Consider the following 26,896-nt stretch of genomic DNA (forward strand, 5'->3'; position numbering starts at 1 on the left):
AAAAACCATTGAACACAAACAGGCTAGGCCGACGATCATTTTGTGGCTGATAATCACTGCTTCAGGGCCTTAGCGCCAAATCCAGGCTATCCTTTAACACAAAACTTACAGTACGCAGATCCTTGCCGCTTTCAACCACACCCACAAACACATCCAGCCCTGTCAGAAGAAAAATCACGTGACAGGTCAGACCAATCTGGACGTGGTTATAAGCCCCACAACAGTGCTTTGAAAGTTGTAGTTGAAAGCAGCAGTTAGGATCTGCGTACTATAAGTAGTTGAATGAGCTTTTGCTCTTTTCCAACTTTCAGCAGGTGAGCATTTTCATTTCCCTTTTGGGTTTGGGTTTTATGTTAAAGGATAGCCTGGATTTGGCGCTAAGGCCCTGAAGCAGTTATTTCCGGCCACAAAACAATCGTCGGCCTGGCCTGTTTATATTCAGTGGTTTTTACCATTAATCATTCTTGGCTATTTTTTTGCTCCCACCTGCTAGCTTTAAACTTGTGCGAAAGTTTTTTGCCTATGATGCTTTGGTGTTAGAGTGTGGGTACACCTCTCTGTTTGTCTGAGGCTTTTCTTTCGCTTAATAAGCTAGCTTTCTTGGCTTGTGTGGAGTTTTTGTTTTGGAGTGATATTTTTGAATTTTTGTATTATACTACCCTCCATTCCTTCCTGTTTTTTTGTGGTTGTATACCTATTTACTAAGATGCATTAGCTGTTAACATGACAATTAACACACACTTACTATTAATGTGTCAGATAATATGGAATAGTTACCGCCACCACCTCAACAAGCTTAACTAATTGCATTGAGGTATTTGCAATGCATTAAATAACTTTACTTTGTATTTAATTGTATGGGAAAATACTGAGAATGTTCCAAACATAACAGAGTTTATAGTTAAGGAGAATTAATTTTGGAAATTATGACAAAGTAACTTCAAAACTTGATTTCAGTTTAGTAAATGAATCCCATGAGTATTAAGGACTGAATGACTGAGTATTATATAGTTGGACTGATGATTAAACAAACAAACAAACCCCCCCCAAAACCCCAAATCAATTATTAAAAAAAAAAATCTTGAAATGTACATAAAAGTTCATGTAGCTCTTAAAATAAAAATAAAAGAAAAAGTCAGCATCTTTAGCATAAGATATCAGAGAAGTAGAAAATATTTTAATACTCTGACTAGATCAAATAAGTTCTGCATTATTTCCTTTTTTCTTTATTTTCATGATTAGATTTGAGCTATCTCCTTGTAGATTTCACCCCTTGGCCAAACTGGAAGCTTGTTTGTGATGTCATATTTATTATTGCTTTTACTGTCTTCAAGAAAATGCTTCATATTACTGGACAAAGCTGTTTTACAAAGCTGCGCGGTAACGGCCCCGAAGCCCATAGAGATTTAAAGGGCTTCGGAGCTGTTGCTGCACAGCAGCCGCTAATGTGGCTTTGTAAAACATGCCCAAAGTGTTTTTCTGGTTTGATTTGTAAAATTTGCATAAATAATTTTTAAAAGGTTTATTGTGAAAAAAATTCCCACTAACCTGCAGTATACTACCAAGTTGCTTATGAAAGAACTTAACAAATTCCTTGCTTTCATCATTTTGTTGTGTTAGTGTTAGGACCATGCGTCTTATAGAAGTCAGAAGTTGAGTACAGCATACGGACTCTATGTGTTCCTATGAAACATGAAACAATCTATAAGCATAGCACCAAGAAAAAAGTACAACGTTTAATAACAAAATGAAGTGATCATTTCTTACCTGATAATTTAATTTCTGTGAGCTCTCCTATAGAAGTCCAAATCCATGGCCAGGTATATATATATATAGTTATACAGTTATAGTTATACAGTTACCCCTAAAGGTCTGAACAATCGGGTGGAATGGTCATTTGAAACTTGAATTGTTGAGCGGGTGTGCAAACTCACAGCAGCGCTGTTTCATTGTTATAGAACCACTGACACAGCTTTGACCAGTGAAACAGGGACTCCCTGTTGGGTATTTCAATTGAAGAAAGGGCACTTGATGAACAGAACCGGGCTGTGATGGCAGAGATTTTTTATATCGCTGAATCCCGGATGTTGAGCTAAGTACTTTTTCTTTTCGATGCAATGCTTATGTCATGTTCTTTATGGAACATTGGCAGATTATGTCACGTTGTTTTTTGACCTTTGGCAGTCATGGACTGATGTTTGCTAATACAGCCTTCTGGGATTTGAACTCCATTGAGGTGTTGATTTTGGACTTTGAACATTTGTAATTACAGAGTGGAGAACTGGCTACAAGTGTGCACTGAACTATTGAGAAATAGCACCAGGTTTGGAGTTTTTTTTAAAAGACCCATGAAGCTTCTTAAATGAGGTATTTTTTTCTCCAAACATTTTTTGAAATATTGGGTGCTCCTCATTGTTTCATTAGTAGTATTTTTTTGTTTTGTAGATCCTGAAGACCTCCTGGGTTTATGTAGACCAGATTGAGTGTTTAGCATAATTATATAGATCTTTTATTTATGTTTTACAAATTATGCTTCTCATTTTGATATAGGAGGTTTTGTCTCCCCAAAACCTAACGGGCAGTTTTGGCACAAAAAAAATTCCTAGTCTCTAAATAGCGGCAGAGTGGCAGGAGTTTTTTTCATTCCTGTTGCTCTGGCCACTTTTACAGCACAGCTGTTAAAATTGGAGAGCAAACCCTTCCTGTATCATACAGGAAGAACAATTTCAACTCCTGTGTCCAGAGCCAAGAGAGGGCAGGCAGAGCAGCAGAAATGAAGAAAATATCCCATTACTTTGAAGATGACTTGGAGAGATGGAAGAAGCAGGCTATTGCTGTGAGAAGAGCCTGATCCTGATGCCATACATATAATCAGCCTTCTTATGAACTTGCTGCACAAAAGGGGTCTTCATTTGTACAGTCTGAAGGATTTTGTGTATGGACACTAGCAGCATGGAAGGGAAGAGGCAACAAAGTCAAGGATATCTAACATCCTGGCCTTGGACTCATCCTCAACCTTCAAAGAAAATGGGGCAGACCTAGCAACTACACTGGCTCCCAATATCATCCCGAATAATTTTCAAAACTGTCATGATTCCTACACCAGATTTTATACGGAAACTCAGCAGCCCCTCTCATCCAATTATTCTCTATTGTTTGGCCGACACCCAAAAGAATCTTTAACAGAATCCAATTAAACCTTCCATCCACAAAATACCTCCACTACAAGCAAATTTTCCACTCTATGCTAACTTATCTGGGTGTAGAAACCTGGAATGACCTACCAGAAGCAATCAGGAAAGAGTCAAACTACACCACATTCAGAAAAAACCTGAAGACTCACCTCTTTGACAATTAACTGTTTCAGCTTCAGTAGAGCACCCCCTACTTCTAGGTCCCTCCTCTTGCTTCTCCATGCCCCCGTCCCCTACTACTTTCCCACTTCCTCTTTGATCTGTCGCCTTGAGCTTGTATAGGTTTTCAAATGGAAGATTAGATTAGATCCCCTGTACAATCACAGTGAAGGTCAACTTATCAGGGGAAGATTTCTTTCTTTCAAGAGGGAAAGGTCTCAAGGAATACCAAGGGACACTTCCTTTTCTGGATCCCTTTCAGGTGCTCAGAAGCAGTCTGAACCAAACTCAGAAATACACCTGTGGGGATTATCAAATCTGTGCCTGCCTTGGTTTACTAGGCTGCTGGCAGCAGTGCTGAGGAACAGGCATCCCCCTATGCTCTGAGGAAGTTTCCTCTTCTGAAGGACTGAAAAACACTGTTTCAACTGGAATGGACTCCAATGCTCTTTGATGCATCAGTATCAAAAAATGAAAAGGCAAAGCAAAAAACATCCTAATCATACACCCTTCCTAGTCCCACCCAAAACATTCCTTCAACATGCCACCTTGAGATTTAGACAAACTGGTTGAGTGGACAGTGACAGAGAGTAATGGTCAATGAAGATCGCTCTGAGGAAAGGGGTGTTATCAGTTGTGTGCCTCAAGCTTCAGTTCTTGTAAAAAGGGATGTTTAGTAGAGAGAATCACATGCAGAAGTGACATTGTGTGGAAAGAGGTTATTAGGAAATGGATTAAATTAACTCTTAAAGAAAACCGGTCAATAAAAAGTTTGCTTGTGATGACTACATTAAAAATAATAATAAAAGTGTACTTAACGTGTACAGATTATGAATTCAAATAAAGTTTACTTATTGTGAGCATGTTGAGAAAACAACAAATCTCACCAGTCAAGGAAGTAAAACAAAAGTAATCATCCAATATGGAATAATGCTTTCCAATAGAGTAATGAAAACCAGTCAAATAAAAATGGCCAATCTGAACAATACACTAGAAAAAGAGTCAGTTTGTTTTGTGATACAGAACTTATTCAACAAATTAAATAAACACAATGAGTCAATCTGCTTATTCACATACCAGTTAAAAATTCAACATAAAACTTAAATCAATAATATATAAAAACAAAAGTAATCAAATGCCACTTAGAAAAATAGTGTATTGAAAGCACAAGTAAAAATCCACCTTTGGAAAAATTACGTGATAGAGCTTTTGAAAAATTAATGTTGTAATCAGAAATTAAACAACCAAAACATCATTAAAAAAAAACTGACTAAAACAATGAAATTCAAGAGCTGAGTTCAGGCATATCAATTAGCAAACGATGTTCAATTCAAATGTATATGGCCATATTTAACCCATTGTATATTAAAACCCCCAAACTATGTGAAAATATATTTAGAAGGCAGTACTGTGCCTGTGATGCTCCTAAAAGATTGGATTGGCATGTGTACCACACCAAAACTAAGGTTGTATTCATGCATGTTTCCAAAAGAGTGGAATCTATAACTTAGAAACAAAAATTGAAACCACTAGTAAATGAAAGCAGAAAATGATCAATCTTGACTTATAAAATGAATGTGTCAAATAGCTGCTGAAATGAAGGACACCCCCCACTCCCCCAAACCTAGGGGCCCCCACCGGCACCCTCAAGTCCTCCCAACACCCCCACCCCTCGTACCTCTGTAGTAAAAAGTCTGGCTGGACAGGTGCTTATACCCCCCTGCAGGCAGGCGTACCACTCCAAAATGGCAGGCCTTCCCTTTCCCGGTGCATTCTGGAACACACTGGGGAGGGGCCTTAGGCATCTGAGAAAATCAGGGCTTTAGTCCCCTACCTGGCCTTAGTCACACAAGTATCTGAGCTAATAAAGGCCTTAGGGCCCTCCCTGGTGCATCCCAGAATGCCCTGGAAAGGGGAAGGCCTGCCATTTTGGAATTACAGTTATTTTATTTGATATACGCAATTATTAACACAAAAAGTTAAGCTAAAGCAGTTTACAATAATAAAAGCAAGGCTGACATTTCAAAAAAACTGTAAAAATGAAAAATGTATATCATCAAAAATAAAAAACCAACACAAATTAGCTAAAGAGGGACGGAAAGAATTACAATATCTTATAGGGCAAAAATAGAGGGAGGAAAAAAACAAGAGGTAATGGGAGAAAGAATCCATGTAACTAAAGTAAAAAAAAAAAGAAAAAAGAGAGAACTGCCAGCCAATGGGTATAAGCATGTCTCTAGCCAGACTTTCTACTAAAGAGGTATGGGGGGCCAGCGGGGCCTGGGGGGGTGGTTAGGGGTGCGGTAGCAGGAGGGACTAGGTATCCCTCCTGCCGGGGGACTTTTGGGGAGGGGGGGCTCAGTGGTTCCAGCAGGACGGCATGAGGGCATCCCTCCTGCTGCGGGACTTCAAGGGGGGGGATTTTTTTTTTTTTTTAACATGCATCCCAATTGTCTGTTCGACAGCGGTAGGACGCCTACTGCTGCTTACAATCATGACACCCATTTATAGAATCAGCCCTTTAAACTCTTAAATTGCTTAGAAATTCACTGTTATTTATTTTCATTTAATTCAAAACAAGTTACACTTTCTTTACCTTGAGAAAGGGGATGACCTCCTTCATAATTGATTTAATTTGCTGATCAAGCTGCTGAGTATCAATTCGTGGACAGGGAACAAATGGAACATTATTTGGATGTTGAACTGCATGGTTCTCGCCAACACTTGAAGCTTTCAAACAAAAACAAAGAAAAGATACAACTCCAATTACTAAGAATCACTACAACTGCTTTAATTCGCCAAGTGTGTTGGACAAATCAAAGGATTTCCTAACTAAAAAACAATAAACTAACATGAGAAACATATCATAATGAATGTGTCAAATAGTTGTTGAAATGAAGAAGGACCTCCATATGCAGCATCATGATTTGGAAGATAAGAGGACAGCAAATAAGCCTATATTTACCCATGCCAAAATGCCTTAAAAAAATTATTCTACCTCAGATCAGGTGTATTTCAGAATGCATACTTTTTACAATACTTGAAAAAGGCAAAGGATCAGAGGTCAAGGGAGGAAATGCAGTTGCTATTTACTATAATTCTGAAAATCAAAGTCAAGCAACTTCATTTGTATTTCTGGGGACATTCAGGCATTTTACAAGGAAATATTTCAGGCATGCTATGTAGTTTATGTTGGTCTAGAACAGAGGTCTCATTGGGTACTTCAGCACTCTAGATATACAAGTTTTATCAAAAGCAGAAAATTTTATAAATTAACTACAGAGTATGCGAGATTAAATTATTGTATATTATGCCCCATTCTTCATTAAACACACGACATTCATGATCAACTTTTCTTTTCCCCATCCAACTCAGTCCTGGAGTACCCTCTTGCCAGTCAGGTTTTCAAGATATCCACAATAAACATGCATGAAAGACATTTGCATATAATGGATATCCTGAAAACCTGACTGACAAGGGGGTACTCCAGGACCAAATTGAGAAACACTGCTATAGAAGAAATATACTGGTTAGAGGTAGATAATTTCTTTATGAGTTGCTTTAGAGAAAAACAAATCCTGTTCGCCAGCATAAATTTTTGATAATGGCGACAAAGCTGTTAAGGTACTAGTGGTTGCATATATTTGAACCCACAACCATTGGAAGATAAAAGCAGTGCCTTTAACCACTGAGCCTTAGGTGCATCCTTGCAGGAATGTATGTGGGTCCACAGACTGCAGACAGGAATCTGCCTGTACCAGGAGTCTAGCGCTCATGGGGAAACCGTAATATGTAAAAGTGTGCCCCAATTGCAAAGAGAAATTGATCCAAACATATAAGAACCCAGCAAGTGAGTCAGTAAGAGCTTTAAACAAAGCAGAACTATACTGAGTTTGTCATATACCCAGGAAAGAAAAGAGTCCCAGGAAGCAATTCCTTATAAAGACAGTTCTAAAGGAATGCTGGAAGATTCAGGCATCGTAAAGCCAAAGCAAAGCCTGAATGAAAATGAAAAAGTCCAGTCTTTGAGTAAAGAAGGTATGATGGATAGCTAACACCAGTACTTAGAGGCCTCATAGTGGAAATCGCAGCGGCCCTGTACCAAGGAAATGTATGCTAGCCTCAGCATGGTGTACCAAACTTCCTTCTTGTAAGCTTGTCCTGAAACATATACCAGTATCAGCAAGCAAATATTCAGTACCATCGGTGCAGAAGGATGTCTTGATGCACATAAATAGCTGAAGAAACAGTGGTGTCGTTGAGTGGTCTGTATCAAATAACTGGATGCTTAAGAATGTACCAGTACTAATGGCTGAGCAGGTGGTACCCTTGGTGTAGCAGGTTGACTCGGAGTGGATGACTTCAATAAAGATCCATATCAAAGAGAAAAATCAACCTGTGAAGCTGGAATGCAACAGCATCGATGTATGGTCGATGCTGATGAGACCTTTGACATCTTGAAGTATACACCAGTACTAAAGGCCCACAGCCGGTACCATGTATCTGCTGCAAAGCAGTATTTGTCATGCTACCAGGCTATCTTACCCTCATTTTACCCTGAGTTACATTAATAATGTCGGAAGGATGCTGGGTACGGGTCACCAGCGTTGACTGGTGCCGGATGGATGGCACCGTCGACTGGAAACAGCTTCTGGAGAAAGCACATGAAAATGCGCTGAAGAAGAAAAAAGCAAGGGAAGAAAAAACTGACAAGGTTGAGGCCTCAAAATTGTTAAAATAATAGGAGGATGTCGGTGAAGACAAGTTCCCTCACAAAACAACTGTGTGAATGAAAAATGGGCAGGAAAAACCAGCCCAGGACAAGAAGCATGTAGAGGGGAAAAAAGAAAATGGCGATACATAAGGCCTAACCCACAAAGAAAAAAAAAATTAAATAAAAGTTTTTTTTAAAGTAGATGAACTTAGAAAAACAATAAAAGAAGAAACTGACAAAAAGTCAGGAAACCGCGAGAGTGGGAAGGCAGCAAAAGGAAAATTTTTCAACAGCCGTTGAAAACGCGACTTCTTAGCTCCGCAGAAACTAAAGAACTGAGGGACCGCGCGCCTCCGTCGGGCGGGAAGGCACTCGCACATGTGCGATGTGGGTGTCAAGAGCTTTTATAAAGCTCTTGAAGTGTCCGTACCGGGGCTCCATGGTGACATCACCCATCAGTGAGAATATGCTGCCTGCTTGTCCTGGGATTAAAAAAACATATATAAAATATACTACATAACTTCAGCGAGATCAATGAGGATTTAAGCCACTTGAAGTTAAGCTACTCGGTGGTGGTCTGAGGATCCTTGAAGACTGGAGTTTTTGCCAGTTGACATGATAAGGAATGTGTATTGTATAAATAAAGATAAACAATTTTATGAATTTCAACACGTTGGCTAAACACGGTCCTGTGAACAGTGAAAAATATGCAACCTTGCTTTTAGATTTGACAGAACTTGAAAACAGATTTCAAGATTTCTGAGATAATAATCAACATTTTGGTTTATTTGTGACTCCATTTTTAGTCGACATAAATATGTTACCTGTCAATTTTCAGAAGGAATGCATAGAGCTGCAATCTGACATTCAACTGAAAGAAAAATTTGATCACATGTCTTTAATGCACTTTTTATAGGTTCTATTTTCCCAGGGAGAATTTATCTCTCACTTCACAATCATGCCTTATTCATGTCATCGCTTTTTGGCAGCACCTACTTTTGTGAGTAACTATTTTCAAGAATGAAGCACACTAAAAGTAAAATTAAAACCAAGATATCTGATGAGCACCTCGAGCACTCACTGAGAATTGCAACTACTGTACTTCCATTGAATCAGATATTGATACACTGATTTATCACACTCAAGTGTCAAAAATCCCACTAGTTTTATGTTACCCTCTGTTCTATTACTTAGGCCGAGGTAATTTATTAAGATTTGGAGAGGGTGTGAGAGCTGAGTTTGAAAAGCTTTTGTGAATCTAGCACCCAATAAAGTGCAAAAAAGTCATTTATAATAATAAAAAAATCTCCTGCAGCTGATTGTGATTTGTGATGAGGCAGTTCTGCAGATGAGGGATAGATTTTTTTTTCAATGAGATTAAGATTTTTTTTACAAATCTGTAAATAACAGCTACATATGAGATATTCATTAGCATGCTAGAGCAGTCATTATGTTAACCCACAGCATTTGAAGAATATCTAATTGAAAAAATCTACCCCTCACCTGCAGAACTGCCCCATCACAAATTACAATCAGCTGCAAGAGATTTTTTTTTTTTTAATTATTATAAATGACTTTGCACTTTATGAGGTGTTAGGTTCACCAAGGCTCTCACACCCTCTCCAAATCTTAATAAATTATGAGTGAGCTAGATCTTGGTCAATTTGGGTTCCATTCCCACCATTCTACAGAGCTTTTGTCGACATGTACTCTAGATATGATTTACAGAGGATTAGATATGGGTGAAGCTTTCTTGATGGGTTTTTTTTGGACATTTCTGCAGCATTTAATATGGTTAAGCATCAGATACTGATTGAGAGATTGCAGACCTTGGGAATAGGTGGTTTAGTACTGCAATGGTTTACCTCTTTTTTGGATGGAAGAATGTTTTGTGTTGAGGCAGGGGCAAATCAATCGGCACAATTAATTGTTGGTGCCACCAAGTTTGAACATATAACGCCAATCCTGATTCAGTTGCATTGGCTGCCCATTTCGACTAGAATTTAATTTAAAGTGCTCTGCTTGATCTACAAGTTGATCCATACACAATTACCCATAGTGGTTAGTCGTCTCTTCTATATCTATCGACCAATTAGGCAGCTGTGATCTGAGGATCAACATTGTCTGGAAGTGCCCTCATTGAGACAGGTGAGATTAGGGAGTTGTCACTCCATGATAACAGTTCAAGGTGCACTGATGTGGAATACTTTACCACTTGAAGTGAAGATAGGTTCCACTTTATTAAGTTTTAGGAAATTTCTAAAAACTGAATTTTATGTGTACTATTTTCCAGAATGATCTGTATTTGATGTGAAAATTTGGTGAGGAAGCAGATTTGAATTGTCTGTATTTAATGTACTGTATGTCAAATTTTTATTGCTTGTATTTTAACTGTGAATGTAACTTTGTAATTCATGCAGAACTATGGGATGGAGCGAGTAAGAAATTTTTAAATAAAAAAATAAAATAAATAGAATCACATCATATTGTATTAAATTACATTAGTTGCCAATACACACAAGAATAAATTTTAAGCTCTGTGTGTTGATTTTTAATAATCTATATGGCCAAGGACCATCTTATCTGCTGGAATTAGTCTTCTTATTAGTAGATAGACAAAAACGTGCTTTAAGGATGCAGTATTATCATCAATTTCCCTTCCCAAAATAAAGTAAATTATTTACTCAATGGAAGGCATATTTTTATTTTCAGGCCCCTTTAATCTGAAATGCCCTGCCTTTTTCAATTAGGTCAGAAGCTTGTTACACTGCTTTTAGGAAGCTCTTAAAAACATTTCTATTTAATAAATTTTTATCTTGAAATTGATGATTATGTATGATTATTCATGTATCTCAATCAGTATAATTTTATTATTGCATTATGTTTAACTGGATTTATTTCCATTAGTCAAATCTATTGTGATCCGAAATGAACTCGTAAGGGCTTTGGAAGAATAAAAATGGTAATGGAAAGTAATGAAATGTGGTCTTGGTCCAACTTCAATAAAAGGAATCCAGCTTGGTGAGAAAGTGATTTGTTTTAGAATCTTTCACAGACTGATTGCTCAAATGAAAACAGACTACTAGGAAATAAAATACACTGAAATACAAAATAGCATAATCACTGAAAAGATGGCAAACAACTTAAGAGCCCTGAATGATGATCCCAAAAAAAGAAGCAGAATGATGATCCCAGAAAAGAACAGAATTATAGAACCACAAGTCATTGGTTAGCAAAGAAAATCACTGTGCGTGCCTAGGCCTTTTTTGACTGGTTTACTAGTCATCAGATAATAGAAGCATTTAATAATTAGTCATTTACTAGCAGCGCACATTTCCCCCCTTTTAGAGGTTTCAATCATGGCCTGCAGTGCTAAATGCTCTGATGCTCATAAAATTCCTGTGAGCATCAGAGCATTTAGCACTCTGGGCCATAGTAGAAACCTCTACCGTGGCTTAGTAAGAGAGGGCCATTATCTTCTGCAGGGCCAATCAGCAAATACTAAATGAAAAGGAATATAGTGGGTGATCCAGAATAGCGCATTGGGTAAGTCTCCTGGACCGGATGGTCTGTGTAGTGAGTTTTATAAGATTTTGCGGGTTGAAATTGCACCCTTGTTGGCCTTGGTGTTTAATGAGGCAGTTGGGCTGGGGGGCGCTTCCTTGCCATTTGAATGTTGCTCAAATTATAGTTCTGTTGAAGCTGGGGAAGGACCTAACTAAGCCTGTGTCATATAGACCAATTTCCTTGTTGAACTTCGAGGCTAAGCTTTTCAAGAAGGTTCTGGCTAACCATCTTATTATGGAACTCCTGAGCCTTATTTCAAATCAGCAGGGCTGCGCGATTGGAAAGAATGTGCAGCGTATTTTAGCGGCTTTGGAATGGGCTGCACAGGATCAGCTTTCTTCTCTGGTGATCAGCTTTGACACCGAAAAGGCTTTTGACCGGGTAGCTTGGGGCTTTTTATTTGCAGATTTGCAAGCTTATGGTCTAGACCCTTGGTTTATTCGGACAGTGCAAACCCTTTATGAGGACCCACTGGCACGGGTGTGGGCCAATGATATTCTTTCGGACCTGTTCCCGATTTGCAAGGGCACTTGCCCCTGTTATTTATCTTGACTTTCGATCCTCTTATTTGGGACATTCAGGCCAACCCAGAGATCATGGGGATGGTGGTAGGGGCTCATCATTTCAAAGTGGCGGCCTTTGCTGTTGACCTTTTGGTCTACTTGATCCTCGGGCCTCCCTCCCCATCCTCTTAGAGAGTTTTGGGGAATATGGGGATTTCTCTGGTTTCCGTTTTAATCATCAAAAGTTGGAGGCTCTGGCTTTCCCGGACTCTTTGTGGGTGGGCTAGGGACCTGGCTTTCCCTTGCATAGTGCTGACCGCTCTTTTTGTTATCTTGATATACAGTTGTCTGTGGATGTTAAGGCTTTGTATTGTTTGAATGTCGATCGCTTGCTGTACGAGACCAAAGGGCTCCTACGCCGCTGGATGTATCTCCCTTTCTCGCTGATGGGCCATGTTCAGCCTTTTAGGATGATTATTTTTCCTAAGTGGTTATATTTGTTGTAAATGCTTCCTTTGTTTCTCCTGAAGAAGAACCCAGTGAGTCTCCAGAGATTGGTACTGTCCTTTTGTTGGAGGGGCAAGAAAGGTAAGATGAACAGTACTTTTCTTCAGGGATCCTGGGCCATGGGCGGTTTGGGACTTCCCTCAGTTCATCTTTATAATTTAGCTTGCCTGCTTCACCACCTGCAGTACTGGCTTTTTGCTGGTTCTCAGTATACTGATAGTTGTAGGAGGCTGATTATTTCTTTCCCTGGGTTCTGCCTTATCTTTTGCATTGGGATGGGAAGGCGCGGTTGGGCCCTGAGGCCTGTAGCTGCTTGGTTGTGTCTTTCATGGCTTTGGAGCCACTCGTATTCTAGTTCGGTTTTGCTGCCTATAGTGGGTAACACAACCTTTAGTCCAGGACAGGATAATGTTGTTTTTAAATGATGGGCACGGAAGGGGCTCCATAATTTGGGGCAGTTCTGTTTCTTTCCTGGCTCTCCAGGAGTCCTGGTCCCTGAGTATGATGGATCATTTTGCTTATAGACAACTTTCCCATTACGTAGCTTCTTTACCCAGGGAATCCTCGACTCAGTTCTTTGCTGTCATATTGTAGAATTTCTTTTTTGATGCTCAGTGGGACTGGCTTTCGGTTTCTCAATACCTTCGTCGGCTGGTGGACTTGCAGCCAAGGAAGAATTATCATCAGCTCTTGGCTTTGTGGGCTCGGAACCTGGGCTGCTGCCCGCGGGTGGCATCCTTAGCTCCTTTGGTACAGCAGATTCCCAAGGTGGTGCAGAGCGTTGAGCTCCAGGAATGTCTATTTTGGATTCTCCATCGGGGTTATATTTCCCAGAAACAGTCCTTTCATTTTGAGTGTGCCCCTACCCCTACTTGCCTGAAGTGCCACTGGGTTGATAACTCCTTAGCACATGTTCTCTGGTTGTGTGCAGCTATCTCCGCCTTTTGGCTGGAGGTCCGGATGGGCTGATGGGCTATACACTCCCCTCGCAGGTGGAAGGGATTCTATTTTGGCTAAGGGCCACCTGGGCAGGCTTTCTGTGGGCGATAGTTTGCTTATCCATAAGGGCTATATTGTGGGGAAGAAGTGCATCCTGAATCATTGGCTTCAGGACTCCCCACCCACTATCTGGTATTGGCGCAATAAATTTTATCTTTTAATGGTATGGGAATATATGTAAGCTCGATTTTCTCGTTCCAGAAGTAAGCTTTTCTTGTCCGTTTGGGCTTCTTATTTGGATACTTTACCCCCTATGATCAAAAGCCAAGTGGTCAATAGATTGCGGAAGCCAGTGGTTCCTTTATTGCCCGTGGGTTTGAGGGGGGGGGGGTTGGTGGGAGGGTGACAGGGTTGGAGAAGGGGTGGGGTTTTTACCGGGGTGAGGAATGGCTGGGTCCGGGCTATAAGAACACAAGCCTGGACTCCACTTGTTTTCGTGGTTCTATTTGTTGGTTGTTTTGTATTTGCTGTTTATTGGAAAATGCTGTATCTGCTCTTTTGCCTATTTTGTCTTTTGAATAAACAGTTATATATTTTAAAAAAAAAATTGAAAAGGAGAAATTAGAGCTTAATTGCTAATTTTCTTTGTTTTAATGCCTCCAAATCAGCACAGACAAATGGGTTTATGCACATCTATCAGCAGGTGGAGTGTGAGAAAAAATGACTTTAGTGATAAGTGTGCTGTGCAGTCCCCCTAAAGCCAGTCCTTAAATAGCCAAGCAGACCAGAACACAAAATTGTCTTTTTAAAAAATATTTTATTTTTAATAGAAATCAAAGGAATAAAACCCGTTATAGCACTAAAATCCCACCAGCTAAACCAAAAGCTGCTGCCCAGAAAGGAACGCCTGACATCCTACAGCAGAATAAAGAAATTTTTCATTTACTATGCACTACGCTAAAACTCTGGAATCAGCCCTCAGGTGGGTCCTGTGCCTGTCTGGAGGGACTAAAAGAAAGAAAATTAGCAGGTAAGCCTTAATTTGTCCTTTTATTACATCCCTCCAGACTGGCACAAGCAGTGGCAGCAGTCTAAGGCGCTAGTCAAAGGCGTGTGCCTTTGTGTAGCGACTTTGCTGATTTTGACTGCTTGTATTGTCTTCTTCTTAGCAAATCAATGTTTTCTTCTTAGCAAGTCAATGCTTTTAGTTAATTCTAACGGAGCTTGCTTTTATAAATCTAGTTATTTTAAGGTTATATTAATCGTTGATAATGTATCTTTTAAGATATCTATTAACGGAAGAATTGGACTGCTCACCAAATCAGTTAGCAGTCCAATAAGGCAGTGAATAGGATCAGAGTCCTTACCCGTACTTAAAGACACAATAGAATTTATCAAAAAAGGAACAGAGATTTTAAACCAATATCACTACTCAATGCTGCAGGGTCATCGAGTGAATTTCACTGTGCTTATCTTAACTCATTAGAGACTGGATTGTTTCTAAACATTTATTCTGCCTTTTTGTTTCTGAAACATGGCTAATTTTGGATGATGATCCTATTAGAGCTGACCTCCTTCCTCCTGGTTTTAAACTCATTCCACTATGTTGTAGTGGTAAAGAGGGAGGGGGTTAGCTATTATATTCTATGATAGTTTTGATTTTAAAGTGCAATAATCTAGTATTTTCAACAGCCTGGAAATGCTTACATGTAAATTAAATAAGCAAAATTTGACTGACTCACTTTCTGTTATTTTATTCTACATTCCGCCTGGTTGTTGGTCAGGTGTTAGAGACGATTTTTATGAGTCGGTTCTTTATAATTCAACATCTGCCTCACAATGTCTGTTGTTAGGGAATACTAATCTACGAGGAAGATATAGATGCTAGGGAATTAAAATTTTTTTTTTGATTCGCTAGGTTATACTATTCCATCTTTTTCTATATCTCATGAAAAGTGACATCATTTGGATTTAGTTTCCCTCTCTTCGAAATCTGGATTCCCTACAAATATATATATTTTTTTATAGAGAATTCATTGTAGAGTCCCACTATATGGTCAGGCCGTTTTACTTGTTATTTTGATTTACTCTGGACTAACTCCTTTCATGCTAAATCTATTATAGTTGTTATTGTCAGGAAAACACCTAATCCTGTTGAATTTTGGAAGAACGTGGAACTATGTCCTGCTAGTACAGAAATAGCAGATTTTTCTTCTCACTGGGATAAGATCTGTAATAGGATTCTTGATGATTTAGATTTGAAACACATTATAAAAAGATGTCCTGGAAAATCCCAGGAATGGTTTGATTCAGAATTACATTCTATGAAACGTTTAGTGCAGGGTTGTCTAAGTTGGTCCTCAAGGGCCGCAATCCAGTCGGGTTTTCAAGATTTCCCCAATGAATATGCATGAGATCTATTTGCATGCACTGCTTTCATTGTATGCTAAAGCACAGTTACTTACCGTAACAGTTGTTATCCAGGGACAGCAGGCAGATATTCCCACACATGGGTGACATCACCGACGGAGCCCCGCAGCAGACAGCCTCGAAAGCAAACTTGCTTGAAGATCTCGATCTTTCGAGGACTGCACCGCATGCGTGCGTGCCTTCCCGCCCGAACTAGGGGGCGCATCTCCTGAGAGGATCCTCAGTTCAGATACCTAGCCAAGAAACCAGCCAGGGGAGGTGGGAGGGTTGTGGGAATATCTGCCTGCTGTCCCTGGATAACAATTGTTACGGTAAATAACTGTGCTTTATCCCAGGACAAGCAGGCAGCATATTCCCGCACATGGGTGACCTCCAAGCTAAGTAAAAAGGGATGGAGGGAAGTTGGCAAATTACGAAAAAAGATTTTGCAAAACAGATTGGCCAAAGTGGCCATCCCTCTTGAATAAGGTATCCAGACAATAATGAGAGGTGAAAGTATGAACCGAGGACCAAGTGGCAGCCTTGCAGATTTCCTCAATAGGAGTTGATCGGAGGAAAGCTACCGATGCCGCCATAGCTCTAACTTTGTGGCCCGTCACTCGACCTTGCAGAGGAAGACCAGCCTGAGCATAGCAAAAAGAAATGTAAGCAGCCATCCAGTTGGAGATTGTGCGCTTTGATATAGGACGTCCCAACCTATTCGGATCAAATGAGATGAAAAGTTGAGGAGATGTTCTGTGCAGTTGAGTGCGTTGGAGGTAGAAAGCCAAGGCACGTTTACAGTCCAAGGTATGAAGGGCCGCTTCTCCAGGATGAGAATGAGGCTTTGGAAAAAATACAGGTAGAACAATAGACTGATTTATGTGAAATTCTGAAACAACTTTAGGTAAGAATTTAGGATGATGAAAAACTGTGAAAGGTGGATCGCCAACCAAAGCTTGTAACTCACTGACTCGTCGAGCAGATGTGAGGGCGATCAAGAACACAGCCTTCCAAGTGAGATACTTGAGGTGAGCTTTGTCAAGCGGTTCTAAAGGAGGTTTCATCAGTTGAGCCAAAACAACATTGAGATCCCAAACCACTGGAGGTGGTCTAAGTGGTGGATGAAGATTAAGAAATCCTTTCATGAAACGAGAAACCATAGGATGTGCAGAAAGAGGTTTCCCCTCTAGAGGCTGATGAAAAGCAGCAATAGCACTAAGATGGACTCTAATAGATGTAGTTTGAAGTCCAGAATGTGACAAATGAAGCAAGTAGTCCAGAACAGATGCTAAGGAGGAAGAAATGGATTGCAATTGATGTGTAGAACACCAAGCAGAAAATCTAGTCCACTTCTGGCCATAACATTGTCTAGTTGATGGCTTTCTGGAAGCAAGTAAAATATCTTGAACAGACTGAGAAAATTGAGGAAAATCTGTTATGCAGAAAGGTACCAAGCTGTAAAGTGTAGAGACTGCAGATTGGGATGTAGCAAGGAACCGTGACTCTGCGTGAGTAGAGAAGGAAATACTGGTAGAAGGAGAGGCTCCCTGGTGCTGAGTTGAAGTAGAAGGGAGAACCAAGGTTGTCTGGGCCACCGAGGAGCTATCAGAATCATGGTGGCATGTTCTGACTTCAATTTGACTAGAGTCCTGAGAATCAGAGGAAACGGAGGAAAGGCATAAAGGAACTAATTCCTCCAGTCCAGTAGAAACGCATCCGCTTCGAGACGTTGAGGAGTGTAAATGCGGGAGCAAAATTGAGGCAGTTTGAAGTTGAGAGGTAACGCAAACAGATCTATCTGTGGAGTTCCCCAACGGGCAAATATTTGACGAAGAGTGGGAGAATTGAGTGTCCATTCGTGAGGCTGTAGAAGACGACTCAATTTGTCCGCCAAATAATTGTGTTGACCCTGAATGTAAACAGCTCTGAGATAGAGGTTGTGAAGAATTGCCCAATTCCACAATTTCAGAGCTTCTTGACAGAGGGAATGAGATCCCGTCCCTCCTTGTTTGTTGACATAATACATGGCTACCTGGTTGTCTGTTCGTACAAGAATCACCATGTCATGAAGGAATGTTGAAAGGCTTTGAGAGCTTCTTGAAGAAGAAGGGGAAGGTGTGACTGATTGGAAGGACACTCTCTTGGATGGCGATCTGGAGGCACCTGAAGGAACCGAAGAGAGTATCCCTCTCGTAGGATGGTAAGTACCCAGAGATCTGATGTAATGAGCTTCCACTGGTGATAAAATGTGGAAAGACGACCTCCTATGGGGAGGGGAGAATTTGGAAACAGAGAAATTGGAATGCTCAGGCTGAGACTGTCAAAAAGACTGAGCTGGTTTGGTGGCAGCGGGAGTCTGAGACTTTTGCTGGCGTTGTTGTTGTGGAGGACGACGAGGAATCGTTTTCTGAGGATAACGACGTGGAGTCTGTTTGAAACCTCTGGTTGGTGTAGATTTAGGTTTTGGTCGAATGAGGGAAGCAAAAGTGCGTTCATGTTCTGAGAGACGCTTAGTAGCTGCTTCAATAGAGTCATCGAACAATTCGTTCCCCTGACAAGGTAGATTCGCCAACCGATCTTGAAGATTGGGATCCATGTCTACAATGCGTAGCCATGCCAAACGACGCATGGCTACAGCAAAGGCAGATAATTTTTCTTGAAAGTTACCTCCCTCTCATCCCATTTGCACCTGATCTATAACTCTCCATCTGATGTCAGAGATTTTATGTTTCATCTCTCGCCAATGCTGGACAAGGGGTGCCTCAAGGGCATTAATCCGAGATTTATGCTTCGTAAATCTGATGTTAATTTTCAGACTAGTTATACCAACATAAACTAGTTTACATGGGCATTCAATCATGTAAATTACATGGTCACTAGTACAAGAGGTATTCGAGGTCGCCTGATAAATCTTATTTGTAGTAAAATGCATCCACTTAGGGCCCACCATAGTTGAATCAGACCATTGGCAAGTCCCATAGCTCACATGACCATAACTCTCATCTATTACACTTCTCCTAATCTCAAAGCGATGATTAGATAATAACTCTCCAATCATCCTCCCTCTCCTGTAAAAGATAATAGGGGGCTTCTGTAACTGAATATCTAATTGGAGCACTGGCCAGTGGTGTTTAATTTTAGCACCCCTTGTCCAGCATTGGCGAGAGATGAAACATAAAATCTCTGACATCAGATGGAGAGTTATAGATCAGGTGCAGATGGGATGGGAGGGAGGTAACTTTCAAGAAAAATTAAATTTTAAAGAACAGAAGTGGATATACAGTTTAAACTGTGTAAAACTTTGGGGTCTTAACTCAGAAGTGGAGTGGATGACGTTAATTTGATAGGTCTTTACCGATAAGCCAGGAACGGGACGTATACGTATTATGTCATCATGTGATTCTTTTTGAAATAAATTGGTAGAACGTCGCGGTCATGTTCCCTAGCTGACTGAACAACTGAGTGCAGGGAGCATGAGTCGTGTGGCGTAAGGTACTACTTATTTATCTATTTATTTGTTGCTGATATTGTAAAAAACTGTCTGAAGAAATTAAATTAAGCTATTTAAAAGTTAAACTATTTATGTTTTATGATAATAGTCTGAACTCATTGTTTGTATTCTATAGGGGGACTTTCCTTGATAAAGCCCAGTTTAGGCGAAACATAGTTTCTATGTCGGAGTGCTGTCCCTACCCGCGTAGACTGAGATGAGTATTACTATCTATTCTGTATGAGGTCATTTAAAATAAAAATCTCTACTACTAATCTCTGTGAGCCATTGGTCTGTATGAAAGAAAGCTTGTTTCATGCAGTAGGCACTACCAAGGCTAGTGAAACGTTTAATAAAACATTATGAAGATGTATCCATAAATACCATATATACAAGAACATTTGTTGGAATAACAGGTCTTTGGACATACAATTTTGAGTAATTTGGCTTTTCTTATCAGTGGCAAAATCCTTGTGGTATGCCCCAGGGCTCAACACTTTCTCTTTGCTGTTCAATGTGTACCTTTCATCTTTGGGTACTAAATTGAGAAGCCTTGGTATTAAGTTATTTAGCTATGTGGATGACATTACCATTATAATACCTTGCCCTTCCTCGGTTGCTAATATCAAACAAGTAATTGAGGAAGTCTTTGATTTGATTGAGAGATGGATGTTAGAATTTAGACAAACTAATTCTGAAAAAAACAAATTCTTCTTTGCTTCTTCTCATCAGGATATCCCCAAAATCTCTATTGTGTTAAAATATCCAATTCACTCCACCGTCAAGATATTGGGGGTCATTATTGACCAAAATCCTTACTATGGATAACCAAGTATCTCAGGTGGTTCGTAAGAATTTCACATTCTGGAGGACTATCACTGGCGAATTGGTGTAAGAAGGACTGAGATTTACCTTTGGGACCCTCGCGGTTCCTTCCTTCCTGGCTTTATTTCTTTGTACTGTGGTGTTTCTTAACGGGCACAGCTTTGGACAGCAGCGTGACGTCAGTGGGTCCTCCACAAACCAGCTAAAAAGGACGCCGTAGCAGGGTGTGGCCAAAGGGGCGTGCCCTAAGGGGCCTGCCTTGCCCCTTGAGAGCCCCTTGGAGCTACTAGGAGCCACTGCAAAGAGAGCTAAGTGACTAATTATTATAAAGTTTATATTAATTCTTTCTTTTTCCTCTTACCTTATAAATTGGATTTTTTAGGAGGTTTATTTTATTAACTATGGGGAAAAGAAAGATAAAACCAGTTAGCTCTACCCCTTGTACAGGAGGACCTATGGATCACCATGTGGTGTCCTTAGTGGAAGAGCCGGCTTCAAATAAGATAGCCAACTCAGTCTCTGGGGCATCTATGAGTCCCTTAGATACCACTCCTCCTCCACCTCCGAGTTTATCTTGTGATTTTGGTGCCGATTCGGTTCCCACATGTTCAGCTGGTGAGGTTGTCTCTCCGGATAATCAATTAGTGTTTGGGATAATACCCAAAGTAGTTACAATTCAGGGAAGTCTAGTAGAGGAACCTACACCCTTAAAGAACTCACAAGATATTTCTTTAAAAGATTTTTGGATATTGAATACAGGAGTAGAGGGGCTATTAAAAACAGTTATCAAGCAAAATGCTGATTTCTCAAAGGAGGTAACACCAAAATTTGAGAATGTTGATTACAATTTAAAAATTTTAGATAAAAGAATAGTTAAATTTGAATCGGGTCTCACCACATTACAAAAAATATCTTCTTCAGTTGTAAAAGATTCATATATTATTCACTCCAAATTAGAGATTATGGAAAATCAACATTGTGCTAGGAATCTGCACTTTGTGAACTTCCCTATTACCCATTTGTTATCTCCAGAAATATTAGTATGGAAATACTTTAAAGAAATATTGGGTTTACCAAGCGCAGATTCCATAAAAGCATTTCTAATTGTTACTATATTCCTCAAAGGAAGAAAATTACAACTGAACAAGTAGATCAATTAGAACCAATAGATATTGATTTAACAGCATTTTTGGAGGATTTAAAAGATACTATCTCGACTCGTTCCACTCTTTTGCTAACATGTACTCATGAATCTGATAAAGGACTTATTATGAGAATGTATTTTAAAAATAAATCATCAAATTTTGTGGTGATACAATTTTAATATTTCCTGATGTGGCAAAAGCCACACAATTAAGAAGAAAGGCGGGCTAGAATCAACTCTGAGCCCCGATGCCAGGACCCCGCCCCCCTCAGCAGTGTGCTAGCTCTCCACGGGAAAGCAACCAGTCCGAAGAGGCAGACTCCGTTTTCCGGGAGGCTGAAATGAGCAAAGCACTTGAGGAGAACGTAACTGCGGTGGGAACAACGAAGGTATTAGAATTGGAGCAAGGCATGCAGCGAGAGAAGACTGCCATCTCAGTGGAAGTTGGCACAATACCTGCAAGTATATTTTCTGTTCCTAAACCCACGAATGTTACCCTAGACTCTATATGGGATTTAGTAATCACTCTGGGACAAACATTATCACCACAAATTAAAGTATTAGAGGAGAAATTCTCAGAACAAAGAAATGAACTAAATGGACTTAAACAGGAAAATATATTGATGAAAAGTAATGTGGAAAAAATAGATAAAAAGAAAAGTGAAATAAATCAAGTGCAAATAACATTGATTAAAGATAACCTTAACCTTAGGAGAAAGGTGGAAATGATGGAAAATAATATGCGGTTGAATAATCTTAGATTTTTGAACTTCCCAAAAATTCCTTCTTTATCAGCAAAAGAAGTTTTGGAAAAGTACTTTTGTGAAGTTCTTAATGTTCCAAATGATGCCTTTCCCCCTTTTTCTAAAATATACTATTTGCCAACACCAAAAAACTTGGAAGAACAACATCCACAATATCCACTAGAGCAACAAGGCCAAGGTGAACAGATGGACCTAACAACATTATTTGAATCTTCAATGAGGGAGGTAGCTATTCTAGCTACTCTATTAGCTACAGTGGTTTTATCACCGGACAAAAATTGGATATTACAGCTTTATTTTAAGAATAGACAAAGAATTTCTTGGACATAAAGTTCAAATATTTCCGGATGTGACAAGGGAATCTCAGAAACGAAGGAAAGAATTCTTGCTTCTTAAGCCTGGGGTCACTGCAATGGGGGCATTATTTCTTTTACGATATCCTTGCAAATGTATTGTAAAGTATAAGTCTTGCAACTATATTTTCTTTGAACCCTCTCAGTTGACAGGATTTCTCTCTAGGAAGCGCCTTGAAGGGGAGAAAGAAAAACTTAATGTATAAATTTACTCTTGTTCCACTCTCAACTAACCGCCTAATTTGTAATTTGAATTTCTCTTTTTTCTTTTAAATAGTTTTTCTCACTCAGGTAGCACCTTGGATCCTCAATTTTGGGACTTTAATTTGATTGAGTAAATAGTAATCTAGTTATATTAAATGTTATTTCTTTTGTTAGCTATTATGTTGACTTAATCATATTCTGTACAAGAAATTTATTCTTGATAATTTGTTTTAAAATATAAATAAAGAATAAAAAAAATTTAAAAAAATTAAAAAAAAGAAGAAAGGCATTTCTACAATTAAAATCTAGGGTATTGACATTGGGAGCTACCTTTTATTTGAAGTTTCCCTGTAAATGTATAATTAAACTCCAAGACCATGAATATAATTTTTGGGATGTTAATCAGTTGGAACAATTCTTAATCCAGCGGAAACAGCATTAGGCTTTATGATTTATAGATTTTTTTTTTAAGAGAAGTCAATGAAAATTCAACATCACCTTAGTAAAGAGTATTAGAGTTAATTTTACAACTGATTGGACAAGTAAGTTTCTTGGTATTAGTTATAACTCTCTGAATTATTTGAAATATGATGTATAACTAAGGTGATTGGTCCTTCATTAATGTGGGCTAGAGAGAAAATACTGATATGTGATTATTGAATTTCCTTTGTATTATTTTATGTATTCCATTTCTTTTGCTGTTTTGGCAGAATTATATTAAAATGATTTAAAGAAAAAAAAAGAAACTGCGTATCCTTAGGACTTATTTTGATTTTTCGGCTTTTAAATTGCTGGTACAATCATTGGTGCTGAGCCATTTGGACTACTGTAATATAGTCTATTTAGCTGGAACTAAGAAAAATTTTAAAAGACTGAAAATCATCCAAAATTCTGCAGTGAGATTGATTTATAGCCTGAAAAAGTTTTATCATGTATCTCAATTCTATCGAGAAATGTTCCATTGATCTTCAAGAAAGGTTCGAAGGGAGATCCGAGAAAATTGTAAAGTAAAACAGAATAATTCTATCAAGTAAGAAGGAGCATCACCAGCTAGAACTTTATAATATAGAACCCAACTTGAAAATAACCTGCACCTCTACTGGCAGCCAGTGTAAGAACATAAGAATTGCCGCTGCTGGAGTGGTCCATCGTGCCTAGCAGTCCACTCACGTGGCGACCCTTTGGTCAAAGACCAGCGCCCTAACTGAGACTAGCCCTACCTGTGTACGTTTCCATCGGCGAAAAGTTGTAAATTTAAAAGATATCATGATCGGATGATTTTTTATCTGGGACAAGGAGTTAAAACCTTTACTATTGTCTGTGTCATATCTTCACTTTAAGAGACAACTGAAGACCGTATTTCTTGCACCATTTGACGCACCTGACCATAAGACGCACCCTATATTTAGAGGAGGAAAACAAGAAAAAAAACATTTTACACCCTGTCCCTCCTCCCTGCCAGGCTCTGTACCTTGTCCCCCCCTCTGGTGGTCTAGTGGTAGGCCGGGACAGGGTATAGTGCCTGGCAGGGAGGGGGACAGGATGCAGAATGTTTTTTCCACCTCCCCCTTTTCTGGTCCCTCTTCTAGGAATTAGACTTTTAATTGCTTTCTTATTTCACAAGGGTTTTTGTGTGCAGATTTTTGGAAACACTATACTTCAGCACCTGCAAAAGCCATCTGAACTAAGGGAAGTTTTCTCGAGGCAGGAATTGCTGAAAAGTAGTTCCAAGCACCAGAAAACCGGCAGCTGAAGCAAACACAAAACAGACTGAGCTCATTCTATGCCCCAGGAATAAGCGCTGGTCTGGTCACATTTCAGTTAATGTCCAACAGACTCAGCAGGAACCCACTGAAATGCCCCAGGCACTAGGCTGTAAAATCGACAAGAAGCACTGCACAGGGAAAATGTCCCTTCCAGCGATCGCAACTCATTTGGCACCAGAAGCAAGATAAGCGGCAGAGCTATCGGGAAGCGGAGCAAATCTGGGGAACAAACTGAGGTCTTGGCGTCCGGATTTCTCTCTTACTGCAGCTCCCAGACTTCCTGCCAGTACTCCCTGACCATCGAGCGCAACCATCCCCTGAAGGCTCTAGGCCACTGCTCTTCCGCCACCGGCCACTGGATATGCAGGCGCTCACAGAGAGGCTCTTACGCTCGTACATGAGCGCCGTAGGAACTGCTCCCATCTCTGGTTTCTCACTGGAGATCACCCGTAACAAGTCCAGCCTCCTTTTGACACAGCTTTCTGTTTCCGGCAAATGCGGGACGCTTGTGAGGGAGAGAAGTTGTCAGATGTAGTCGGGGGACCGAAGAAGGAAGGCTGTGGGATTTGGTGGTGGGCGAGCTCAGGTACTGGTTTGACGGTAGGAGGAGGAGGGGGAGGGCGTTTTAATAAGGTACGGGGAAAAATTTGTATCTTCGCTGCATAAGACGCACCAGCATTTCCACCCACTTTTGGATGGAAAAAAGTGCATCTTATGGAGCAAAAAATACGGTACCTATTTTCAAAGTTCTTGGGCCCTTAGTTTCTAACCTTTATTTAGTGTATTTCTAGCTAATCTTTTTTAAACCGCATAGAACTTAAAGGTAATGTGGTCTAGAAATGGATTTTTATGTTATGTTATTGCCTTTTTTAATGTTGGATTTGTTCTGGGGAGGTATGCCTTCATGAATCTCAAGAGAGCCATTTTGGCTTTACACGCTCAGCGTGGGCGGGAGGGGGGGGGTAGGGGTTTACCATAGCAATAGAAGGTCTAGATATGGAAAAACCCTTTGATAGTATATCTTGGCAATATCTATTTTGAGTTTTGGGTGAATATGGGTGCAAAGCTTGTATTTGCACATGCAGGCTCACCTGCATATAAATGGCTAACTCTCTGGTCCCTTTGATTTAGAGAAGGAGACTTTGACAGGGTTGCCACCTAACCCCCCTTCTCTTTTTGCTAGGTATTGAGCCGTTGACTATTAAGATTCGGGAGGACCCTCATATTATTGCCATAGAAATAGAAGATCAAGAAAGCAGAATAAACCTCTTGGCAGATGATATACTTCTATAGCTTGAACAGTTCCATAAACATTTGGATAAAGCCCTAGGATTAGTATAGTACTTTGGAAAAATGTCAGGATTGTACTAAATCTGAACTGTTACCCCCAGCACCCACTCAGCATAAAAGCTGGCACGATAATTTACCTATTCATCCAGTAAAAAAGCCAATGAGATATTTGGGGGTGTATTTGAGTGCTAACCCTATACCCTTGTGTAAGTATAATGTCCTCAAACATATTGAAAACATCTAAACTCTATGTGTCAAATGGAAGGACCTGCCACTGAACTTATGGGGTAGGATAGCTTTAACTTAAAAGATAATGTACTCATTGCAGAATATTCCCCTTTGGATTGTTAACAAGGATGAACGGGTTTTTCACTCCATCATAATCTCATTTATTTGGCGTAATAGGTAGGCTAGAATCAGCTATTCTAAACTTGCCTTAGATAGGATGATTGGGGGGGGCTTAGGACTCCTAGATCTTAGGCTCTATAATGTGGCAGCTTTGATGATTGATACACAAGGGAGTTACTGGTTATTTTAGGATTAAACAATTTTATTAAGGGTCACAAATCAAAATGCACACCATAAGCAAATAAGACATGGTAGCCATGTAATTACAAACAGTGCAACAGGCTTCATTACTGATCTATGCTCAAAAATTCCATTGGTCAAACTATAACTTGCCACAGTCATCTAAAATAAAAGTCTCAATCCATAACTGTGTAAAAGAAAACTCAACATTTGACCACGGAAACAAAAGTTCTGTTGGCTCCCATATTATTCAGCATAAACCAAAAATAAACATAGAAACATAGAAAGATGACGGCAGAAAAGGGCTATAGCCCATCAAGTCTGCCCACTCTACTGACCCACCCCCAATAAGTCTGAATGCTAATGACCCAGTTCCTTAACTCGACCTTCGTAGGGATCCCACGTAGATGTCCCATTTATTCTTGAAGTCAAGCATGCTGGTGGCCCCGACCACCTGCACCGGAAGCTTGTTCCAGTGATCTACCACTCTTTCCGTGAAGAAATACTTCCTGGTGTCACTACTAAATTTCCCCCCTC

The 26,896-nt window shown here is 39.8% G+C and overlaps 1 protein-coding gene across 15 annotated transcripts in view; it reads right to left on the reverse strand.

Annotated features, from left to right (window-relative positions):
• Window positions 1-26,896, reverse strand: part of PCM1 (pericentriolar material 1) — an 869,560-nt gene that overhangs the window by 188,067 nt on the left and 654,597 nt on the right. For all 15 annotated transcript variants that reach the window (XM_033944006.1, XM_033944000.1, XM_033944047.1 and 12 more), the window contains 2 exons: window positions 5,950-6,083; window positions 1,549-1,683 (listed from right to left, as the gene is read on the reverse strand). In XM_033944006.1, coding sequence (XP_033799897.1) covers window positions 1,549-1,683; window positions 5,950-6,083 — 269 coding nt within the window. The remainder of the gene's footprint in view (window positions 1-1,548; window positions 1,684-5,949; window positions 6,084-26,896) is intronic.

Source organism: Geotrypetes seraphini, chromosome 1 (assembly GCF_902459505.1).
Source record: "Geotrypetes seraphini chromosome 1, aGeoSer1.1, whole genome shotgun sequence".
Lineage (NCBI taxonomy): Eukaryota > Metazoa > Chordata > Amphibia > Gymnophiona > Dermophiidae > Geotrypetes > Geotrypetes seraphini.